Source organism: Gekko japonicus, unplaced genomic scaffold, assembly GCF_001447785.1.
Source record: "Gekko japonicus isolate JY-2015 unplaced genomic scaffold, Gekko_japonicus_V1.1 scaffold1312, whole genome shotgun sequence".
Taxonomy (NCBI): domain Eukaryota; kingdom Metazoa; phylum Chordata; class Lepidosauria; order Squamata; family Gekkonidae; genus Gekko; species Gekko japonicus.
In genome coordinates, this window is record NW_015164225.1 from 284,685 (window position 1) to 309,966 (window position 25,282).

At 44.7% G+C, this 25,282-nt stretch overlaps 1 protein-coding gene across 1 annotated transcript in view; it reads right to left on the reverse strand.

The window, feature by feature from the left end:
* LOC107108153 (protein FAM19A2-like) overlaps positions 1-25,282 on the reverse strand; it is a 147,885-nt gene that overhangs the window by 84,696 nt on the left and 37,907 nt on the right. Inside the window, exons 2-3 of the mRNA XM_015408554.1 lie at positions 11,217-11,305; positions 10,024-10,139 (exon numbers count right to left, since the gene is read on the reverse strand). Of these exons, the coding sequence (XP_015264040.1) occupies positions 10,024-10,138 (115 nt within the window). The 5' untranslated portion in view covers position 10,139; positions 11,217-11,305. The remainder of the gene's footprint in view (positions 1-10,023; positions 10,140-11,216; positions 11,306-25,282) is intronic.

The window sequence follows — 25,282 nt, forward strand, 5'->3', positions numbered from 1 at the left end:
GCTGTTGGGGCGGGGCCGACCGGCGCCGCCCCCTGCACCGCCGGGCAAGCGAGGTGGTGGGCCAGCCGCCGGGGGTGGGAAGCGACAGGCGGGCCGCGGCCAAGGCAGGAAGGGCTGTGGCTGGAGCCAGGACCCTGACAGTCAGGGCCAGAGAAGGAGGCGGCGGCAGCGGCAGCGCTGATTTGGGAGGGGGAGCAGAGGGGGGGGCGCAAAACTAGCGGGGAGGCCAGGCTCCGTGGGCCCCACGCAGGCTACGGGCCTGGGTGTGCATCTGGATACATCTGAGCCAAAAATATACCAGAAAAATACATTATTGGTATTTTCCAGGTTTATTTTCAGCATCCCAAAGATATCCGCAATTTTTCAGAAAAACAAAAACAAAAAAGTCACAAAAAATCCCAGATATATTCCGGACTTTCCAGGAAGATCAGAAGCCCCCACTGCAGTATCCCAGAGGCTGTTTTTCCTTTCCTTTTCTTTTTTTTGTTTCTGTGTCTCAGGGGTTCTATGGGCCTCCCAGCTGCTCTTGCCAGTTTCAAACTAGTCTTGTCAGTTTCAAGAGGTTTCCCACCTTCTTTTGTGTTCCCTTCTCATTTTCTTGCACAGAGTGTTCAAAATCCATCCCCCTTGCTTTGATTTGTTGTGACTCTGTGTTTTGAGACCAGTCCTTTTAAACTTGCAATTCCAGTGATAATGGGTGCTGTTGGGCAATCTGCACATTGTAACTGGTTATGCTGGGTTTGCAAAAATCCCCCTTGCTTGGATTTCTTGTGACACTGTGCTTTGAGATCAGTCCTTTTATGTTTTCGGTGCCACAGGGGCAGTGGGTTCTGCTGTGCATTCTGTATAGTGAACTGGTTACGCTGGGCTTGAAAAAATGCCCCCCTTCAGTATTTACTGCAGGGATTCTCTGGTCTGACAGTAGTTCTCCTTTGCTTGCATTGCCACAGTGGCACTGGGTTCTGCTGGGCATCTGCACATTGCACTGATTCTGCTGGGCTTGCAAAAATCCCCCCTTCAGTTTCTGCTGCAGAGATTATCTGGTGTGACCTTAGTCCTGTTGGGTTTGCACTGTCACAGTGGGACTGGTTCTGCTCGCCACATTGCACTGGTACTGCTGGGCTTGCAAAAATGCCCCCCTTCGGTTTCTACTGCTGAGATTCTCTGGGACTTCAATTCTGTTCTGCTGGGCTTCTATTGCCCTTGTTTTTTTGCTATTCTCCATTTAGTATAATGGTCCCCATAGGTTATAATGGAGCTGGGGGGAAATGGGGATTCCTGAAAAATCCCAAATCCAAATACCATGCCACTATTGGGATTCAGGAATATTGGGAAATACCAATATTTTTGGGTCCAATACACCTGAAACCAGAAAAAAATGATTATTATTTTTTGCACAACTCTAGCCTCTACATACGGGAGGGCAGTTGGGGGCAGGAGCCATCCAGCAGCTCAGCAGGAGGGACAGGGGAGGAACAAATCACCACCCTTCCTCAGGAAGAAGCCAGGTATGCCCAAGGAAGGGGCAGGGCTATTTGGACCTTTAAAGGCAGGTTCCTGGGGAAAGGCCAAGGAGGAGAGGGAGGGCACATCTTTGGGCCAGAGGGGGGGCAAGCTGTTGACCCAGAAAACAGAGCAGGAACAAAGTGGAGCAACCCCCTTCCCATTCCTTTCCTGAGGCCTGGAGAGACCCACTGGTGTCAACACAGCAAGATAGCTTAGGGCCAATGTTCCCTCTAAGCCGTGTAGTCTTGTGAGCAGAAATTCTACTTTGTGAGCTACTGGCATTAAAATTGTGAGCGAGTGATTTGGCTACTGCATAAATTAGTTTGCTCTGGAGCCAACCCTCCTGAGCTAAGACAAAAATCTGTGAGCCGGAGGCCAAAAAACTGTGAGCTAGCTCACACTAACTCAGCTTAGAGGGAACACTGCTTAGGGCTGGTCTATGGAATTGGAGAGAGGGAAGCCTCACACGTTTCTATGATGTAGAAGAGTTATGGTTCCCAACTTTGGGTTGGGAAATTCCTGGGAATTTGGGGGGCAGAGCCGGGAAGGGCATGGTTTAGGGAGAGGAGGGACCTCAACAGGGCATAATACCAGAATCTACCTTCCACAGCAGCCATTTCCTCCAAAGGAACTGATCTCTGGAGCCTGCAGATTTAATTCCAGGAGATCTCAAGCCACCACCTGGAGGTTGGCAACCCTAAGAAGACTTTTGAAACATAAAGCAAAAGGCAGGAAACCCCTTCAAAAACTAGTCCATTTTGTGGCTTTTTTTTAAAAAAAATGCTTGTAGCTATGGAAAGAGTTGGGTTTGGATTGATTTTCCCCATTTTGCAGCACATAGGTCTGAATCTTTAGGCTGTAGATGTGACTGCCAATGGGACTTTAAAGGGAAAAGAAATCCCCAGCATTTGCAGTTGTGATGGATAGCCCTTACAACAGGCTTCACAATACTGGAAAGTGAAGAGTTAAATCTTCTCAAGAATGGAGAGCTTTGAGAGACAGGCTACTGCACCCTGATTGGCCAGCTCTGGCTAAAGGCAGAAATTTTTATTAGCTGGGTGCTGAAGAGAAATGGGCATTCTGACAGATTCCAGATTTGAGAAAAGAGAATGATACTGTACCTTAACTTTTGAAAATCTGCTCTGAGGATAAATTCAGTCAAAGAACTGAAAAGTTTGAGTCTCGGCCTATGTTGAATGCAGTTCTACACAGACACAAGAACTGGGAATGAGATTTGGCAAGGTTGTTGGGTAGTGAGATGAGACTCCCACTCAGGCCAAAGGAAAGGGGAGATATCTTTTAGGGAAATAAGAAAAATCCCCGCCGAGTTAAAAAAGGAGAGTTATCTCTGAGAGGGGAAACCCTCCTGGTCTGTTGTGAAACGAAGCTGCTTGAGACACCTCAAGAGCTAGATACAAATTAGGGATTAAAAGGAAGGGAGTTAGGTACTGAAAGAAGGTACCAGAAGAAAATCACATTACTTGGGGCAGCTCAGTCACAGAGGCGAACAAAATTTTGGAGAGAAAATCTACCTCTGAGGGAGGGAAGTGTGACAGGCCATCACATAGCAATCTACACAGATACCAAGCAAAAAATTACGCAACACACACACAAATTCTAAATAGTGTAAACCCTTCTTTCATTTATTTACTTCATTTATATTGCACCCTTCTCTCCAATGGAGACTCCAAACAGCCTACATTGTTCTCCTGCCCTCCACTTTATCCTCAAAACATCCCTGTTAGGTTGGTTAGGCTAAGAATGAATGACTAGCACAAGGTCACCCAGCAAGCTTCCATGGCAGAGTGAGAATTCGAACTTGGGTCTCTCAGATCCTATACCAGCACTCTAACCACTACACCACACTCAGACTTGGTCTGCTTGTCATTTTTGGATTGCTTGTCAGCTCTCCTAACTCAGGTTCCATCCAAAGAGGATTCCAACAGAGAGAAGCCAAGATTCAATTAGAAAATCGACCCTAATAGGATTCTGCTATCATCCCTATTAAAAATGTTAATGCTGTATTCAATTCCCTTCCTGCTCCATTAATACATGCAAAGTCATCACCCAATGGATACAGACTGAAGTGTGCATAAAATATACAGATCAATACAGGCCTACCCAAACTGGCTTATGTGTCTATGTTGTCACACATACAGTCGACTATCACATACCCAGGAAATCTACGCCATGTGGCTGGAACAAATCCATCCTTTTTGTTCAACCATTACAGTGGAAAGCAGTTTCAAATTCTCCTATGCATGCAATGAAGAACACAGTACAAGTAAGTGATACCGCACAACGATGAAACAGGTGACCTTACAGTTTAGATTATAATACTGTTAGCTTTTACTTCTGATTAATAGGATGATGACATGGCACAACACAGAGGATCAGTTCACACAAAATGTTTTCATCTGATTGCCAGCTCAAGTACAAGATCACATTCATTGTACTAAAAATGAAAACTTAGCCTGAAGCACATTTTCTCCAGCCTTCCCCAAGAAACTTGGACAACAGTGGGAAAAGAAGAATCCTTTCACATGCTTCAGTGTTGTCATCTTGGAAATCCAAAGGCATAGAGATCATTATTAATTCTTCAATGCAAGTGAACAGCAATTGCATTATTCAGTATGAGGCGCATACCGAAAATACTGCACCAGCAAGGAACTGAGGCTCAGACAAAATATATGCTGTGCATGCAGAAGGTCCCAAATTCAATCCAGAGCATCTGTGATTAGAGGATCTTGGATAGAAGAAGAAAAGTTGGTTTTATACCACACTTTTCTCTATTTTAAGGTGCCTCGAAGCGGCTTATAATCACCTTTCCTCCCTCTCCCCACAACAGACGCCTTGGGAGGTAGGTGAGGCTGAGAGAATTCTGAGAGAACTATGACTGGCCCAAGGTCACCCAGCAGGCTTAATGTAGAGGAGTGGGCAGATCAAACCCAGTTCTTCAGATTAGAGTCTGCTGCTCTTAACCACTGGGTAGACATGACTAGAGTAGATAATACTGAGCTACAGAGATCAATTATTTGACTTGTTATTCATTATATAATCATGTTACAATGTCAACTTTATTTATCCAATACACATATACCTCATTGTTCCTTGGGAAAGCTCAGAATGTTGTTTTTTTTAATATGGGTTTCTAGGTAAGAATATTTTGACAATATTACTTACGAATACTGCATTAGAAAGGAAATTAGCCCTTCCATAATACAGTAAGTTTTTTTAAACAGAGCATCTTTAACTTGCTTATACCAACTCGAAACATTGGTCTATTCAAGTTTAGCACTGTCTACTCTGAGTGGCGATCGCTGTTCAGGTCTGAGGCTGACTACATCATCTCCTTTACCTGGAGATGCCAGGGAAAGAATCTGAGATCTTCCACATGCAAAGCATGTACTCAGCCACTGAGGAACACCCCCTTCCTAAGGTAGGCTAGGCTGAGAGCAAGTGACTGGCCCACAATCACACAGTTTGCGTCATGGTTTGAACCTGGATCTCCCCAGTCTCAGTCCTACAGTAGCAGCAGTTTGGGAGGAGAGACACAGGTTATATAATTTCCTAGCGTACATCAGTGAAAGAGGAAAAGAAGGTAGTGGAAAATGGCAAGACTGCTGCCATGGCTGCAGCAGCAGTACCACACAGGCGCCCAGATTCTGAGTGGTCAATGGAATATGGCAGAAGCACGGGTAACAACTAGTCAATTGCTGCCATCGGGTTCCAATGACTTCTTGGAAGTAGTGCATCTACACAGTGCTACAGCCATGGTCCTAGGAGCACCATCACCTGGTATCTGTTGGTAAGGGTACCCTCTCCCCCTCTCTCTTAACAGTGGTAGAGGCTGAGATATTCCTTCAACCCCAACTCATAAGCTGCTGGTGGCCAGCTCTCACTGTCCCACACTGGCTCACTCAACAGGACCATTCCCATGGGGAGGAAGCCAAAACATGCCAAAGACCCAGTACAGACAAGCTCTGCTGATTTCAGAAGCTTACAATTACAGCCCACTTCCAGGCAGAGTGGCTGAAGTATTAACTCTGGTGCAAGAGGCAACATACGTGAATGGAATCCAAACCCCAGTCAGCAGGTACTTCCTCAACATCTATCAGCTTCCCCCCCCCCCAAAAAAAGAGAATGAATTCAGCTTCCAAATGAGAACCGAAAATAACTTGCATACTAAAAATGACAGAACTGTATTTACAACTCAAATGATAACATCGCAGGCATGCCAAGGAGACTGAAGCAGCATTTGCCTTTATTCTCCCCAGACAGGTGCTTATTATGCGTTTCTTGATCTCTCTCTCTTTATAATTCCTACCACACTCTGAGACACATGCTAGACAGTAGCAATGGGATTTGGGCACCTGCAGTAAACTAAAGAGGCTCCCCCAAGCCTGTGAACAGGAGCGACTCCAGAACTTCCTTAGGCAGCCACTCTCTTTTAATTGCTCCCTATAGCATGGAGTAATTAGGGAAGAAAGACTCAGGCAGGAACCCTTTGAAGTTATCCTGTCCAACTCTCCTTCTGCCTAGGGTTTCATAGCACTCTGTTCAGAGATGGAAGAAACAAGAGAGGCAGGTTTATGGCATATACCACACTTGTGGGTTGCTATGTTAACTACATACACACTTGCCAATCTCTGCAAAATCAAAATCTCAAATTTAGACTCCTCCCTATACCCCAAGCAATAGCAGGAACTTTGCATCCCTGCTGAAAATTATACTTTATTTATGCATTTTTAGCCCGAAGTGACTTACACACACACAAAAAGAGGGGAATCCAAATTACAAACACAAAACAAAACAAAAATCTGGGCTGGTCCAGCTCTCCCAAGCTGCCTACTGCAAACCCTAAACAGTGAGTCATGAGCCAAGAGCACTTTTGGCTACTGCCCCTCAGCTCATGTCTCTGGCCCCACCCCGGATAAAAACCTGCAGAAAGGCCACCTAGGTGGACCTCAGGTGCTGCTACCTTGCTGCCAGCAAGTCAGCAGGATCTTCATTTTTCCTCCCTGAAAATAGTGCAAAAAACTAGGTCAGACATATTACATATCTATGAATATGGCTTGATTCAGACCTAGCATGAAACCATTGTTAGTATAATTTACTTATGGTTACTGGATTGTTTGAATTCAGCACTCTAACTGCAGTTAGTTTGGCTTTCTTAAACCAGGATCTGGTCAGGATCCAACATCGGTTCAGCAACTGCATTTTCACATTATGCAGAATAGGGAATCCTGGCAATCCTACTTTCCTACTTTTCATGCTCCCCCAGCAACAGAGATGCCTGGCAAGACAAGCTGCAAATCAAAATCATGAGCAGCTGCTCATGGAACGCAACACTTCGAAGGGGGAGTCTCTTATCCATGTTCCTCTGAAAAGCTGCAGGAATGCTGACCTGCTCCATCCAAGGCACAGCTAAAAGCATCCTTCTGTCCCAAGGACCCGCACACACCCATTCTCCTGGCAGTCAGAGAGACTTCAAAGACAGTGCCTCTGCAATGCCAATGCAGGCAGAAGTGGCAATCATGTATGTGGTGTGGTGAGCCTTCTCCTGCCATCTGTGAAGCAAGTCACTCCCCAGACCTGGCTCACTGCTGCCAAAATAAACATCACACCCTAGCAGTAACACCACAGAGACAGGATGATGACACTGAGGCAAAGATCAGTAATTCTAAAAAGGTAAAGGTTCCCTTGCTCGAAAGCCAGTCGAATCCGACTGTAGGGTTGCGGTGTTCATCTCCGTTTCAAAGCCGAAGAGCCAGCACTGTCCGAAGACGTTTCCATGGTCATGTGGCCGGCATGACTAAACGCCAAGGCGCACGGAACGCTGTTACCTTCCCACCAAAGTGGTACCTATTTATCTACTTGCAATGTCTTCCTTTCGAACTGCTAGGTTGGCAAGAGCTGGAACTAGAGACGGGAGCTCACTCTGTCTTGCGGCACCCGGGTCTCGAACTGCTGAACTACTGACCTTCCACAGCCTGCAGTAATTCAGTAGATCAGTAATTCTACTCAGTAATAAAAACAGGTTTACAAAATTAAAAACTAGATATATATCTCTATTTTTATATGAAACAGTTATTGTATTTATTAGATTTTTCTGTACTGCTTTTATTAAGAACAATTTTAGTAAGTCACATGCTTACAAGCTTAGTAAGCTACATGATGCTGCATACGGGCCTTTTCTGGAAACAAAGCCTCTACCCAGACCTCAAACAATGAGATGTTCATAAGGAGAGATGTTCTCTTCAGCAGGCTGGCTGCAGGCTGCTTATGGATTTAAAGGTCTACACTGCGCCTTGAAATGGTCTAAGAAGCATATTATTGCTAGTGCAATTTAAGATCACTGTTGCAATTATTCTGGTGACACAGCTATAAAAGAAGCCACACAAATCCTGTTTCTTCAAGCGGTAGCAAAAAACGACAATAGTAAGAGAAAGTGGTTGTGACTAAGGATGGGCACAAACAGCATTTTTGTGGTTCAGTTCCTGGTTCATAGCTGAACCACAAACCGAACCACAAACCTATACAAACCAGGAGGTGGGTTCGCAACCTAAACCAGTTCATACGGGTTTGTGACCCCTACTTTCTGCTCCTTGCCACTTTTTACTGGATGCCCAAGAAAGCCCCTTTAAAAAGCTGAGCCACATGGAAGCACCTTTAAAAAGCTGAGCCACATGCGGCTCAGCTGTTTAAAAGGGCTTTCTTGGGTTCAGCTCCAGAAAGCCATGGGGAGCAGAAAGCAGTGGTTTAAATGGCTTGGAGTTGAACCCAAGAAAGCCCCCTTAAAGAGATGAGCTGCGTGGAATGATCCCCAGGGGCTGGGTGCCCAAGAAAGCATCTTTAAACAGCTGAGCTGTGGGACCAGGCTGCTCCTGTGGCTCAGCTCTTTCCCATCTAAACTGTGGCTAAGCTGTTTCCCCACAAACCTCTACAAAACCTCCTTAAAAGTTTGTGGAGGCTTGTGGCTAGACTGCAGTTCACGAACCATGAACTGGCTAAAATTTGTCATGAACAATGGTTCACGAGCGGTTCATGCCCATCCCTACTTGTGACCACAGTTTGCTATCTGTGCATCCAGCACCCGATCAGGATACAGGGAGCTATCCGAGCTGTAGATTTTTCATCAAAAGCTGACATCTGAGCATACATGACAGCATATGCACACAGCTGTTTATTCTGAGGCAGATCAGTGGCCTATCAAGGTCAGTATTGTCTACTCTGACTGGCTGTGGCTCTCCAGGGTCTCTGGCAAGGTCTTTCACAACACCTACTACCTAATCCTTTTATCTGGTGATGACGAAGACTGAATCCAAGACACTCTCCATAAAAAGCAGATGCTTTTCTCCATTACCAGTACAAACTATACATAAATGCTACTAACCTAACAGCACAGCCAGTTTTAGAATTCACTACTGTTTTTTAATAATCTTGTAACTAAAAATTCAATGCTACATCCACTACCGGAACATTTATAAAATGTTTCTCAACTTAAACCGCCCATTCTTGTATTCATTCCTTGTATTTACTTAATATTTTGCTCTTTTACTCAAACAGCAGTCAAGGCAGTTTACAAAAATAATAAACACAATAAAATAGCATAAATAAAAAGCAAAACTTTAGCTCTGTCAATAGACTTTTGAGAGATGACTTACTCAGCCCTCCTCAAAGGCCCTCCAGAGAAGAACCATCTTAAACTGATCTCCAGAAGGTCATCAACAAAGGGGCCATTCAAGTCTCCAAGAGGGAGTTACAAAAATATAAATACTACAAGATATTACCAAATTCATGTCATCCACAAATTTAGCCACTTCACTGCTTACTTCCAACTCCAAATCATTAATGAACAAGTTAAAAAGCATCGGACCCAGTACTGATCCCTGCAGTACTTACCACCCTCCACTGAGAAAATTGCCCATTTATACTCACTCTCTGTTTCCTATTAATTAGCCAGTTTTTGATCCACAAGAGGACTTGTCCTTTTATCCCATGACATTGCAGAAGACACTCTAAAGATTGCAGGTCCTATTATCTAAGAAAGACTTGCAATGTGCCACAGGATTCCTTAGCTGGGTCAACTATGCAGTGTCTTCCAAGTGGAGACACAGGTACCAAATTGTATCTAATGTCTACCTCTTCTGAAAAAGGCAGAAGCACTCATCAATGTTGGCACAAGAGCATGGACAGCTGTTTCTCCCTTCTCCTGGAAGCCTCACAAGAAGGAACACAAAGGACCTATGCTCCACCTACACTATGTTCAGTCCTGGAAGCAGTGCACATGGGGTTGCCTTCTTCTTTTCTTCAACTGTGAAAAGCCTGCTAACTTGTTGCAGCTATGAGGAACATTCCTAACATACATATAAGCCTCAGAATTATCATTTTGATCTCCCTAGACAGACCAGTCACAACTGCTCTAAGGAAGGTAAATATAGGCAAATTGACACCCAGCACCATATAGTCAAAGCTACAATACTATAGCACAACTGGAAATAGCCTTGGGCCTACCTGAATGGCTTCTGTGGTGTGATGAGGCCAGCGTCAGCCTTCCCCATAGCGTTATAAGGCAGAGAGAAAGCACCAATACCCCTTTGCTCAAGCTTCGGATATCCCTCTCACTCATTCTGCCATGGAAGGACAAAAGAAACCACTTAAAATTCAAATGACAGAGACGGAGAGCCTGAGGGCCACCATCCTAAAAGAAACAGCTGCAACTTGACCTCAGGCAGACTAGATGAAGTTATTCTTTTCAGAAGTTGTAAAATGGATTGTTTCAGTATTTCTGAACTACAAAATTTGACAAAAATAGTAATCTACACATTTGTTTAAAATGTGGTGCTACCTAAAGCCATGTATTTCTAAGAAAAAATAATATATTCTCTGTGCATAGTCTACAGCACATCGTCAGGCCCACAGCTACAGTGGGGCATCTAGGGGCCTAGTCTCCCAACTTATTGCCAAGCCCCCCCCAACTTCCCATCGAGCTCAGGACCCCCGACTTCTAATTTTTAAAATTTTATTTGTGGCACTCCCTTGGTGGGGTGTGCAGGGTGCCCCCCAACATATTTTAACCCCCCAAAAAAAAAAATTAAAAAAATACTGGCTACAGGCCTGCACATTGTACTCTTCAGCTGGGTTGGGCATTTACCGAGCAATTACAGGAAAATAATGCTGAGCAAGTGCCATGATAATACCCTGTCCTTGAACACAGCAAACAGTATTAAAGCTGTGAGTACCACTTCTTTGAGTTGCAGTTTATAAAGAGTTGAAAAGAACAGGCAGATCTAGGCAACCACTACAGATATATGCTGTTTAAATTTCCAAATAACTAGTTTGCTCCTGTTGTATCAGGCCTTGTGGGTTTTCTCTTTCTGCTGCCAGGTTCAGTACCAATTTTACAAAAAAAACTCCCCACTAGCTTCACCAGGGAAGAAATCTAATGTTTTGCAAAAGCAGTAAAGTAAAAATTCAGTCCATAAATAAAAAATTAGGCCTCAGAAAGGGAGTGGGTGGGGAGAAGAGATAATGGTTTAAAGACAACCTGGCATTTGAAATCCTTTCCCATTTCATCTATGGATGTGTTCACCAGTTTAAAAATAGTCCCTTTTGCCAAGACTCATACAGCTTTCTCACAGCAACACTTCTTGTGAAGGCAGGAAAAGGCCCATCATTCCAAAAAACAATTAAGCAATTTTATTTACCTCCTACTAGGGCTTCACAGCTACTGTCTGTGCATTTGCCAACCTCAGGTAGACTTGGTATTTGTGAAGAGGGGAAAACATCAGTGCATCTGAAAGTGAAGAAAGAAAACAGCTATTTAGGTGTTTCCCTGGACAGAACCTGCGAAAATTACTGCTCCAGATTGCTAGGGACTTGGGGATCCCCTGGAATTACAGCTTACCTCCAGACTACAAAGATCAGTTCTAGGGTTGCCAGCCTCCAGGTGGGGCCTGGAGATCCACCGCTTTTACAACTGATCTCCTGCTGACAGAGATCAGCTCCCCTGGAGAAAAATGGCTGCTTTGAAGGGTGGTCTCTATGGCACTATACCATCCTGAGGCCCCTCCCCTCCCCAAAACCCACCCTCTCCTGGATCCACCCCCAAAGTCTCCAGGTATTTTCCAACCCAGCCCTGGCAACCCTAATCAGTTCCCCTGGAGAAAATGAATACTTTGGAGGGTGGATTCTATGGCACTGTACCCCACTGAGGTCCCTGTCCTCCCCAGTTACCACCCCAAATCTCCAGGTGTTTCCCAAGTTGGATATGGCAACCCTATCCCCCATCCCCTGCCTGTGACCAGGGGGGACCTGGCAACCCATTACTTCTGGACTATGAAATAATCCATAGTTTAAACATACAGTGGTCTTCTTTTTACACACAGCCCCCCCCCCCCCCAAAAATTTAACTATACATTCTCTGGCAGTACTAAGAAATGTAGGACGGTTAAAAAAAACTGGGAATAATCTGCTGGGAGAAGCAGTCACACAATTGCTCCACCGTGCTTAGGAACTCAGTACAGGACCACTTCAAACAGTATGTTGCCACAACCCCAGGATCCTCTGAATTGCTCCCAAAGAACAGGGAGTGACGATGTATTCCAGGCAAGGAAGTAAGGCTCTCCACAGCACCCTGACATTGCAGAGCAACCTCCCACTGGAGCTCTCTGCTACCATTTCAAAAAGACCATAAAACTTCATTTTGATTAGGCTTTTGTATTCTTCCTGGAGGAGCTAATTTTTGGGGGGTGGGAGGGTGGTTCTTTCCCCCCGCCTGACTCTTTATAATTAGTGTATACAGTGTGGTGACTGACAACTACCATTTTGGATTTTGCATTATTACACACTGTGTTCCTCTTCACTGTTCTCTACTTTTCCAAGAAAGACACTTCTAGGGCAGCTCACAACAGATATAACAAATGTAAACCATAAAAGCTAACGTTAAAGAAGATGATTTTAAAGTCTCCCATTCATCCCCAAATCCAAGCTTATGTGGTACAAGTCCTTCTGCAAAGGAAGTCAAAGGGAGTAATGCAGTGCAGCTCACAGTAACGTTTGGGAAACGTTGGATTGTTTGAGAGACAAGCAGCAAAATTAGTAACAGCTACTGAAAGGTACATTTCTAAATGGGGAGAAAGAAAAGGTCACGTGTTTAGCTTCTGACACTAGAGTCATTTGAGTGCTGACCTGTCATGTATTGAAGCATAAGTAAATAAAATGGCCTGTCTGTATAATAGGCGGTATTTCCATTCAATAAAGCATCTTCCTCAAGTTTTGGTCACTGCCTGATATTCTTCTGTTGGGAGGCACAGGTTAGCATAGCCCCACTGGCTGCAAAGAAGTGGTAAAATGTGGTAACAGAGGCCTTGCTATTTTTTTAGGTGTTTTAAGGAGGCATACTGAACAAGGTGGAAGGGGGATTGCAGCAGCAAGCTCCACATTAATTAATCTATTCACCTTAAATGGAATGCCTGTATAAAACCCAGTGGTACTCTCTAGCATGATTCACTACCAAAAAAAATTAAGAGAACCACTCCCTTTGGGCTACTCTACCATTCCTCTTCCAATATCATCTATCTAGGAACTGACTGAAATTCTTGTCTCAGATTATATGGATTGGTTATTTTCCAGCAAGTCAGTATCTCCTGACATCCCTTTTATGCATAGAAGCTATGGTCTTCTCACATAATTTGGATGTTGCACTTGAAATTTCTAATTGTCAAAATTATATTTTCTAATCAGCATTCAGGTGGTATGGGCAGCCTTAGTTTTCCATACCTTCTATGCATAAGAAGAGAATGATGCCAAGAGACATCGACTTGCTGAAAGCCAATATCAGAGAAATGGGACAACAAAGTATTAAACCCAGATTCTATTATGTTGAACTCCTGGGTAATCTTAATTCTAATGTGGTTGTGAGATGGTCTGGCAAGTACTGGCAGCGATTACTGGCACAGGTAGGCCAATCACAGAACAAACGGTACAGCTGCAGAGTGTGCCAGCAGGCATGGGGAGGAAGAAGCCAAGCATCTTGCTGCTAGGCACTTTTCCCAAGTACTTTCTAAACCCTGCAAAACAACTGGCCAAGGACTTCAGATGCATCAAGAGTAAGAAAGGCTGGCTGCAGCAGCTAAATGGATTTCTGAGTAGATCTGGAAAGCTAGGCTGGAATCATGGCCAAAATTCAACGGCCACAGGGAAAAGGGGGGCTGGGCTACTGTCCAAAGCACAAAAGCTTATTCAAACTCTAATCATTATTGACTGATACACTATTCAGAATTGTATTTCCTGGAGTTCATGCACAAACCCTTTCATAATTCATTTATTTTGGCCCTTTCACCAGAAAATACAAAGGACAGCAAGCAAAGAGGAAGAAAACGGCCTTGCCAATGCAAGCTCAATTTAGCAGGGATGCGGAAAGGAGATGACAACTCCACAGCCTTGTTTATCACCTCCTGGGAACTAACAGGTCCAGAGTGAACAACCAGAGAAGCAGTAAAACTTTAGTGCACAATCAGAATTTATTAACAGTAAGCTGAAGAGTGAGTGCACTTTGTTGGCAGAGAAGCACAGCCTCAGCCGGACACAGCCTGCTAGGTCACAATGGCTCCTGGTCAAAATTAACATTTGATTTCTACTGAAATCCAACACTACTCTAAATTATATTAAAAGTGTTTTGCACCTGCAAATTCCCTCATGGCTTTCAAGTGGCTATCCCTCTTCTCCTCCACTCTCCATCCAATGAGGGGAAACTCCACAAGGTACTTTCCTTAGTGGTCTAGAGCCTGCAAGGGTGGTGTGAGGGGGGGGGACGACAGCTTTGTCTTCATGCCTATTTCCCAAAGCAGATCCTGAATGTGTTGAGAGTTCTAAATTGAATCACAAATACTGTGTACATTCTCTCACTGCCATCTGGAAACTGTAGTACAATCTACTAAGATTTCAGCATGTGTCAACATTGTAACTGCTCCAGACTGATGAATGCTGTTGTTGACTATGCAGGCATAAGAACAGCATGTATATTTGCATATTGTGATACCACATTACTGGCCAAAAATAGCGCAGACTTGAAACTACTAACTTTCATTGGTAAAGTGCCAAAGCAGGATTACAAGCTGAACATCAAGAAGACAGAAGTCATGATTACTGGAAAATTATACAACTTTAAGGCTGACAATGAAGAAATTGAAATTGTTAAAGATTCTCTATTCCTTGGCTCAACCATCAACCAAAAGAGAAACTGCAACCAAGAAACTAGGAGACTGAGATTGGTAAGGAGCTAGAAAAGATCCTTAAGTGTAAGATGTGTCACTGATGACCAAGATCAAGTTAATTCATACCATAGTATTCCCTATTACTATATATGGCTGTGAAAATTGGACAATGAAGAAAGCTGCCAGGAAGAAAGTTGGTTCATTTGAAATGTGGTGTTGGGGAGACAAGCAAGTGGGTTCAAATCAAGCCTGAACTCTCCCTACAAGCTAAAATGACTAAACAGAGGATATCATAATTTGGTCACAGTATAAGAAGACAAGATTCACTGGAAAAGACAATAATGATAGAAAAAGTTGAAGGCAGCAGGAAAAGAAGACTCAACATGAGATGGACTGATTCAGTAAAGAATGCCACAACCCTCAGTTTGCAAGATCTGAGCAGGGCTATTAATGATGGAACATTTTGGAAGTCATTCATTCACAGGGTCTTCATAAGTGGGAAGCAACCTGATGGCAATACACATACGTATTTGAAATATAACTGATTTAAACAATAATGCATGTCATGTCCATGTCACATATTCACTGCCACAGGAAGTTGTGGTGGCTACAAGCACAGACAGCTTCAAGGGGGGGATTAGATAAACATATGGAGCAGAGGTCCTTCAGTGGCTATTAGCCACAAGGTACAGAGGGAACACTCTGTCTGGGGCAGTGATACACTGTATTCTTGGTGCTTGGGGGACAACAGTGGGAGGGCTTCTGGAGTCTGTCCCTGCGGGTGGACCTCCTGATGGCACCTGGTTTATGGCCACTGGGTGACACACAGTGTTGGACTGGATGGGCCATTGGCTTGATCCAACACGACTTCTCTTATGTTGTTATGATAACCCTGAGGCACTCACAAACCCAGCAAGCAAGTAAACAATATGAACTAACAACAGCTACCTGGCTAACTGCCATGCAGCCACTGTGCATACACAAAACTACTCAATACAATTATAAAATGTTATCAATTAATCAGTGTGATCACATGAGATGCTAACCACAAGAGGAAATTTGAGGCACTATGCACAAAGTAAGCTTGATTTTTCTAAATGCTTTATCTGAATCAACAGAATCATCCCTGATTACAACATTAAGTAAAAGCAGTTACAGGGGCCTACTGAAGCCTGGCCAGCTCCAGTAAAACCTGTTTCTCCCTACAGCCGCGATCACACACACTAAATAATCCACTTTCAATCCACTTTCCAATTGGATTTTGCCAGTTCACACAGTAAAAACCAGTTGGAAAGTGCATTGAAAGTGGATTGAAAGTGGATTATTTAGTATGTGTGATAGCAGCCTACACTGGGTTTTCCATATTTCAGTCTCCAAAATCTGTTTCAAGCCAAGGTGAGAAAGGGAATGGGAGAACTACTTTAAAGTACTGAACTGAGACTCAAACAAGGACTTCTACCACTCCATGCTCAGACTGTTGCAGCCTGTACAAAACAGTAACATCTGCACTTCTGTTTCCATCTGGTCTGGGGTCAGCTGGCTGGCTTCCACCACAGGACTCAAGGAGCCAACAGTAAAGCTCAAGACGCTATAACGCCTGAGCTTGCACACCACCTCATCACTCTGGACAATTTGTCTGCCTGTGAGGACTTGTCTAAGACTGAGTTTGTCTCTTCTGCTCCCCACCATTGCTTAAGTGTTACATGCCAGGCCAACCCCCACAGGGACCCCTATATTTGTGTACCCCAAAAAGCCCTCTCAATAAATAATGCATTTTAATATCAAAGTAAAAGCCCCTGAACTAAAAGGAATTTCCTCTGGTTGCTCTTACATGGGGATGCTCCAAAGCATCTTGAGAAAGGCTTTACTGTTCCCAGCCTCCAGAAGCTCCACCATACCCAGAAGTAAGTGAGTCAAGTTTGCTGTATGATAATCTGATTGTATAGAACCCTCGTTATTATACAGACTACCCCAATAACTCAATTCTAAACTTAGGGAGCCTTTGACATATCAGCCCAAGCCAGTCAACTGTCCCAGTAACGTTATCACTCAACCCTAAAGCACCCTGCTATCCCCCCATTCACTTCCTATACAGCATCTTGAGTTAGGGTTGCCAGGTCTTACCTGGCTGCCAGCAGGGGGGCTCCCAACTCCTCCTGCAGTTCTGGCACACGCACAAAGTGTGCACCGTGATGACATTACCCAAAAGTGACATCATCATATTTCCAATGTTGGGGCGATGCTTTAGGTTCTGGACAAAATTCTATGGTTTTGGGGGCCTCAAAACCATAGAGTTTTGCCCAAAATCTAGACTGTCGTCCCCAAAGTTGGAACATGAAGACGTCACTCCTAGGTGATATCATCATGCCAGTGGCACCAGGAGGGGGCTTCTTGTGAGTGGGGCTTCCTCTGCTGGCCAGCTGGGCCACGGCAGATACCCTGGCCCCAACGGGGGAATGGCAACCTTATCTTGAGTTCAATATCCAAAATTCAAACACACCAATGGGAAACCAGACCCTGCATTTTTGATCTAATCCCACAGTGGATCCTAAATTCTGCTGTGCCAAATTGTATAAAAGGGAGCCATTGTTCTGTACCAGAGCCTCCTTCCCCAGCTCTGTGGTTGACTTATTTTGTCAGACCTTCACTCTTTCACCGAATCACTGAATCACTCACCTTGGATCCCCAACTTCACAGTTTGAGTTTTTATTTTCTTCTTCACCCCAAACCAGTTTTTGTTCCTTCTGCCCTGGACCTCAGCCCAACAAGCTCTGCTCTTCAGAATAAGGCAATGTATGTTATTTTATTTATTTATTTATTTTTACATGTGACTTCTATACCGCTCATGACCCCTACTGGGTCTCAGAGCGGTTTACAGGTGGCCTACATTTTGTAGTCAGATCCTACCTAGGGTGACAATTGTGCAGGGAGGGGTTGCCTAACAGCACCCGGACGACAGGCTTCTCTCTGTTCTCGGTGGCTCCGGCGTAGTCTCGGCATTGCGGCGAGCGGCGACCATCAGCGGGCTGCAGATGGACCCTCCGTTGATGCGCACTGCTCCTGGACTGCGGCGTTCCCGGCTCCTCGTCCCTTCGGGCTCCAGCCGCGCCGCATCGCTCCGTAGTTGCGTCATCCGGTCCCTCCTCGATCCGATGTCGTTGTCGCTCCTTCGGTCTGCCAGACGCCGCCATTGTTCCTCCTCGCCGCTGCTGCTTCTCTTACTGCCATCGTCGCCATCAACCCTCCTGGCACGGAACCAGGAGGAGGGTGCCCCCCGCCTCTAAGGCAGGTACCCATTTCTCTACTTGCAATTACTTTCGAGCCACTGGGTTGGCGGGAGCTGGGACTGGGGCTGGTAGCTCACTCCGGCCGCGGTGGGGATTCGAACAGCCATTATGGCTGTTCGCTATAGATGTTACTGCAGGTGCTGTTACTGCCTGCGCCATCGCTCCCATGTTTTCCCCTTTATTTCCCCTTGATTCTCCACTCTCCCCTAATCAGACAACAATGAAGGGTAGCATTGCTAGGACTATGTTACTATATGTGTTACTATATGTCAACATTTTATGTATGTGACCTCCCTTATATATTTGCTTCTTGTTTCTAGCACTATACCTTGCTAGGGGAGTATTGTGTTTCATTTGCAATTCTCTCTCTCATTTTTCCTTCTTCACTGGGGTGCTGCAGCACATGAGACCCAGGTATAAACCAAACTGTTTGGTCCCAAAATAATTATACAGGCAACATAATCTGATCTGAATATGTAGAGGACTCATTGCACATTACATGCCTGATACATGTACCAATCTGAGCAACATAAACCAGGATGGCATCCCAGAACTAGACCTAGCGTGCTTTGCATTACACTTCTCGCCCTTGGACCTTGCAATTGGGAATGCCCCCTTATAAATCTAACCCTTGGCCTCATCTCAGCCTAGGGATGCCAGCATCCAGGTGGGAACTGGGGATCCCCTAGAACTATAGCTCATCTACAGACTACAGAGATCAGTTCCCCTGGAGAAAATGGATGCTTTGGAGGGTTGGCTCTATGGCATTGTACCCTCAGGCTCCATTCCCAAATCCCCAGGAATTTCCCAACCTGAATTTAGCAATCTTACCTTCCCCCATTCCCCATCAATGACCAGGGGGACCTGGCAATCCTATCTCAGCCCACTTCTTACCTCTGGCCCTTGAACATTACAGATTCCTCTTCTTCACAAAATGCGGGGGAACAGAAGTGCCTATGTGGCCAAATCTACATTGTTTTGTATTAAGGGTTACAGTTACTGGAAATAATTTAAAACTCTATTTAGAACTATGCTGAATTTTTTCAGATTCACTGCTAAAAAATTCAGGCCAGTTTTGCTTTGCACCCAAAACACACATCAGCCTTCAATAATTTGCTAATAGGTTTTGTTAATTCAATAGTTGTGTCATTTGTTATTAAAATTATGCACGTAGCTTGATTGAATTTTAACAAATTCAAACTAGTTGATCATGTTCTAATTGAACCAAAGTTCTCACTTGTTAAACAATCAACCTAATTATATTTGAACTGGAAAAGAGGATAAGCTTAATTTGTTTCAGCATCAATCATCCGCACATAAGACCTGGAACTAAGTAGTGATCCACCGTTAATCTCAATGTAGATACCTGAGATATACTTTCTGCCTACAAGGCATACAAATCAGTGGTCAATGAAATGGGAGAGAAAACCATCAGAGGAACAAAGAGAAAGAAACACATAATTCCTGTGAGGAAAGGCAAGACTACCTGGATGCTGTACGCATGAAGCTGCCTTATGCTGAATCAGACCCTTGGTCCATCAAGGTCAATATTGTCTACTCGCACTGTCAGTTGCTCTCCAGATTCTCAGGCAGAAGACTTTCACATCACCACTACCCAAACCTTCTAACAGGAAATGTTAGAGATTGAACCTGGGACTTTCTGCATGACAAGCAGAGACCAACCTGGGACTCAATCCATATAAAACAGTGGAGGTGCTTGTTAACAAGGCTAAGGTTTCTAGAGGGTACTAAATTACCTCTTTTGATGAGGTGACTCTTTCCATTGCAGGATCTATGGAATTCCTGACCTGGAGGAGTAGCTTATAATCATTGCTAGGTGACATTGCCAATTATACCTGGCATGAAAATCACCTTTCCCTCTACACCCAGTCAAGCCATACTGATCCATGACACAGTAACTCTTAATGACCAATGGCCCACCCAGTCCAACACTGTGTATCACACAGTGGCCAAAGCCTGCTAACATTCAGGGAGTCTTGTAAGGCAGTCTTATTTACAAGGTCTTTTGTTGACAATGTGTAAGCTGTGTGGTTTTTTGGAGGTCTTAATTTTTAGAGTTTTAAACAAATGAAACAAAACTACAGTTCTGTGTTTGTTTGTACACCTGTTGGTATAAATTTTGTACAAGCCATCTTGAGCCCTTTATGAGGGAGAAAGCTATATAAACAAGCAATATAATTCCTTGCCAACGTTGTAACTTTCATACAAGATGGGATACCTTCCCTAGATGTAAAAGAGGGAGAATTTCAGCAGAGGAAGCTACTCTTACTGGCGTAGCAGCACAAAGGCAAAAACTTGTTTACAGTAAAAGTTGTGCAACAGTGGAATCAGCTTCCTAGGGAGGTGGTGAGCTCCCCCTCACTCGCAGTCTTTAAGCAGCGGCTGGACAAACACTTGTCAGGGATGCTCTAGGCTGATCCTGCACTGAGCAGGGGGTTGGACTAGATGGCCTGTATGGCCCCTTCCAACTCTGTGATTCTATGAATCTATGAAATGCACCTGCTGAAATTTTCCTTCCAAAGAGACTATGTAAAGAAAGAGGAGTTTCAGACCATGTTGCATTTCAGCAGTGTGACTTATTGATTCCTTAGGAACGGTTATCCACTTTCCGTATTTGTGTGTGTGTGTGTGCGCGCGTGTAATTTCAGCACCATTGCTTAGGAAAATTTCTCTGAGTTTTGTTTTATATAGCTTAAATGTTTATGTTCAACCAAAGAGCCTGCTCTGCAATTTTCAGCACCCAGCCTACGGCCCCTCAAGAGATGTGATGCTGAAGATATATAATCAGTTCTTCCAAAGCTTCCAACCTTATTAAAAAGTGCTCCTGGTCATTCCCAAATTGGATTAGGTCAGCAGTACAGGGGGATGGGTGCTTAAACCCTTTCTTTATATGTGTATCTTTCCCATGTGCAGTTGCGAGCATCTTTAGGAATGACTGAGATCAGAGAAATTGTGTAAGGGGAAAGGATTAAGCACCCTGCCTTCCAACGCCATGGCTGATTCTCCAGCAAAGCCCTTCAAGCAGCTGCTGGGGGAGGAGCACAATGGGGCAGCTGCTGATAGGTCACTCCAGCATGGTCCCAGCCACAGTCAAGCATGGAAGAAAGCAACAAACTTAATTGCTTGAGGTGACAAATACCATGAATCTGCCCCGTCCAGCATCACTGTCCATAACCAATATGGACCTGAGTCCCAAATGTCTTAACCTAAACTTGAGATTATTTTACCTATGCAGAAATTACTATATATGGCCTGCTTTTCACACTACCAAAAGCCACCAGCTCAGCATCCCAAAAGCAGAAACTCACTGAGTGAACATGTTTTATCATCTATCCTAAAAGTTCTTCTCTGAGTGGCAGTCTTCCAGCAGCAAAATGTTAACTCTTTCCAGCTAGAGGTTTTAAAAAAAAAAAAAGCTGTCCTCAATGGTGCTGTCTGTTCAAGATGAGAGCACCACAAGTGGGAACCCACAAGGACTTGTGGGAGGCATCTCATTTTTCTCTCCCCCACTATTTCCTCTTTTCCATTCCTGAAAGCCCCTAGAGCTACCTTCTCTCTTACTAAGGTTTCCAACCTCAAGATGAGGCCTGGAGATCTCCAGGAATCACACTGGATCTTCAAACTACAGAGAGCAGTTCCCCCTTATGGTTGCCAGCTCCAGGTTTGGAAATTCATGGAGATTTGGGGCTGGAGACTTGGGAGGGTGAGATTTGGGGAGGGAGGTGCCCTTGCATTGCCATACAGTCCACCCTCCAAAGCAGCCATTTTCTCCAGGGGAACTGATGTCTGTCATCTGGAGAACAGTTGTAATTCTGGTTGATCTCCAGCCCCCACCTGGAGGTTGGAAACCCCAGTTCCCCTTCAAGAAATGGCTGTTTTGGAGGGTGGAGTCTATGACATTGTACCCCATTGAGGTTCCTCCCCTACTCAACCCCCCCCCCCCAAGTCTCCACACACACACCCAAATCTCTAGGAATTCCCTAACCTGGAATTGGCAATCTTGTCTAGGGTTGCCTAGGTCTAGGGGTTACCAATCTTCTGCTGGGACCTGGATCTCCCAGAATTACAACTGAACTCCAGTCAACAGAGATATGTCCCCCCTGTGCAAATAACTGCTTCAGAGGGTAGAATCTGTGGCATTATATTTGGCTGAGACCTCCCCCAAACCCTGCCCTCCTCAGACTCCACCACAAAACCTGGAGCTGGCAACGCTAGTCAGGCCCCAATGAGCTCTCCCTCAAAACCCAAATTAGGCCTGGAAAAGTTGGCCCTGTCCCCTTCCTCTGCCTTGTACTGACAGAACCAAGCCTTAAATACTGTGGTTGCCTAGCAATAACCACTGAGGGAAATCAATTGCTTAAAGCTACAAGTGCTCCTTTTATTGTTTTTTGGGTTTTTTAAACTTCCCAATGTGTGTGTTTTTTAAAAGATTTTAGATTCTTCTGCAAACCTGGGGCCCTTTTCAGGTTTGTAGAGGGATCTGTCTTGCCCAATCACAGCATTACTTACTAGTTTTAAATATCCAATGAACTGGCAAACTTCACTATTAAAACATAAGAGAAGTATAGGTTTGCAATACTCGCGGGGGGGATTGGGGGGATTCCCTCCCCTCCTCCACCTTGAATTCCCCTGTACACTTTCTCGATAGTCCTGCTCCTAGAGCAATTCTCAGGCCTGTGTCTCCACTGTGCCAGCAGCAGTGGCATGCCCAGCATAGTTACCCCTGGACCCAGCACAAATCCTGTGCTGCCCAGCTACCAACAGTCCTAGCATGGCTCCCGGGTTGCACAGCTGCTGCCACCAGACCCAGCAGAGCTCCTGAACTCCACAGTCACAAACACTGGACCCAGCACAGAGCCCGAGACTGCACAGCCACCACCAGACACACTGCAGCTCCACGGCAACACTGCTGCTTACCATTGTAGGTAAGTGTGTTCTCTGCACTTGCACAGAGAACACTACTTTACTTTTTAACACTATTTAACACCCCCCCCCCCAATATACTTTTTTGGAAATTTTCAGATTTTTCATCAAACCTGGGGGGGGGGTCTATGACATTATACCCCATTGAAGCCCTTCCCCAAACCCCACCTTCCTCAGGCTCCATTCCCAATATTTCCAGGTATTTCCCAACCTGGAGCTGGCAACCCTAACCCAAGATGACTTTAGGATCCTACTACGTGAAACCACTGGCTACACATGGAAACCTACCAGCAAAAGAACGCAACAAACCCTTACCTACTGTTCATGAAGAACCACAGCAAATCCCATACTTGCCACAAACATGGCCCATTTTTCTCTCCATGCAGAATCCAACTGGGATCTTTGGCTAGGAAGAGTACTTAGCTTTCCTACCATCAACATCCCACAACTTTGCTTCACCTTTTTTAAAAAGCTTATAAAATCTGAAAAGTACGCAGACAGAGAGTGATTTCAGCAAAGCGTACTTTATTCAGTCAGGAACAAGACAGCTTTTGCCAGCTCACAGGCCGCTTATATTCCCCCAGAAACCGCCACCCAAAACACACCCCCACTTCCCAATAGGTTATTTACAGTGGCCGAGAGTCCCATTGGCGTCTCGGCCAGGAACCTAGCCCCCTGATTGGAGTGGGCTAGGATCTGCATAGTCCATTGTCTCTTGGAGCGAAGCTCCACGGTTGTCCCTGGACATGTCCGGACTTGTCTGGACTTGTCAGGACTTGATACACTACAAAAGCTTTTTATGTTCTTAATTTAGTAGTAAATGGGAAATGCAGAAAGAAATTTTCCACTCAAAAGCAGAAAGAATATGGTAGATGATAGCTTCCTGTCAGCATTGCCGCGTGGATAGAAGCAACTCCCCAAGCAGGTTGCTGATCCCACAGTAAAGCCTCTGATTACAGTGCAGGTGAGCACAGAACCAATGTCAACTTGGAGAAGGGTTTCCAGGTCTCCCCGGCCATGGTGGGGGGATGGGGGGGGTAGGGTTGCCAGATCCAAGTTAGGAAACTCCTAGAGATTTGGGGGTGGAACTTGAGGAGGACAGGGACCTCAGTGGGGTACAATGCCACAGAGTCCATCCTCCAAAGCATCCATTTTCTCCAGGATAACTGATCTCTGCAGTCTGGAGATGAGCTGTAATTCCAGAAGATCCTCAGGTCCCTCCTGGAGGTGGGCATCCCTAGCTTGGGGATGAGTCCAAAGTACCGAAGGGAACATCTATTTACCTGTGAACCATCTCACTCCTTAGGATCTGCCAGTGATGACTGCACCAGGGTCCATCTCCTGTGGAAGAAAGTTTCCAGTCTACCAGCAGGGCTACTAAGAGCTACCATGAGCCCTCAGACAAAGATTCCATCTGCCTCCTCTCATATGACCCTGATCCAAACCAAGTATCATAACAAAACAAATCACTTGGCTAGCTGTTACCACAAATCAACAATAATGAAAGGACCCACATATCCATCTGCTTGTCCATTTGTGGTGGGCATAACTCATCAGAAAATAAAACTAGGAAAGTCAAAATTGGCCACCAGCTTCAGGATGATCATGCAAGTTCCCGGGCCAAAACTGAAAGGAACTGGAATAGTATGGCCCAGGTTAACTCCAAACTCTGCCAATGCTGTTTGCAATGGAAGCTAAGCTTGTGTAGGGGCTAACGTGTTGGATTAGGATCTGGGAAACCCAGGTTTGAATCCCTATTCTGCCATGAGCAAACCTGTCTTGGCTTGGGGAAATCTCTGCAATAAAAATGAATATAATCCCAAAAATCAGCTTCTTATTCCAGATGTTACCAATTGAGATACATGACAAGATACTGAAGGACTGGCAAAGACAGATGCACATTCAAATCAAGGGTTAGATTTAAAGTTTTAAATTGTGTTATCAAGTTGTATTATCAAGCACCTTGCTTGGTTTGGATTTCTGACTGGATTACAAATCCGAATTAAAGACTGATGAGATTGGAAGCAGCAAATATCGCTGGTACATCACCCCAAAAAACAGTGAGAAGATGAATACAAACTATAAAGGATTGTGTTGGAAGTGTAAAGAGATAGACGGTACTTTTTTCCATATGTAGTGGTCTTGTAAAAATACTAGCAAATATTGGACAGAAATACATATTGAAATTTTTTTTAAATTGAATATTAAATTTGCCAAGTCACCAGAGACAATGTTATTAGGAATCTTACCAGTGAATATGGATAGAGCAATGTATGAATTGTTCCGATACATGCTAACAGCAGCAAGAATAGTATTTGCAGCCAA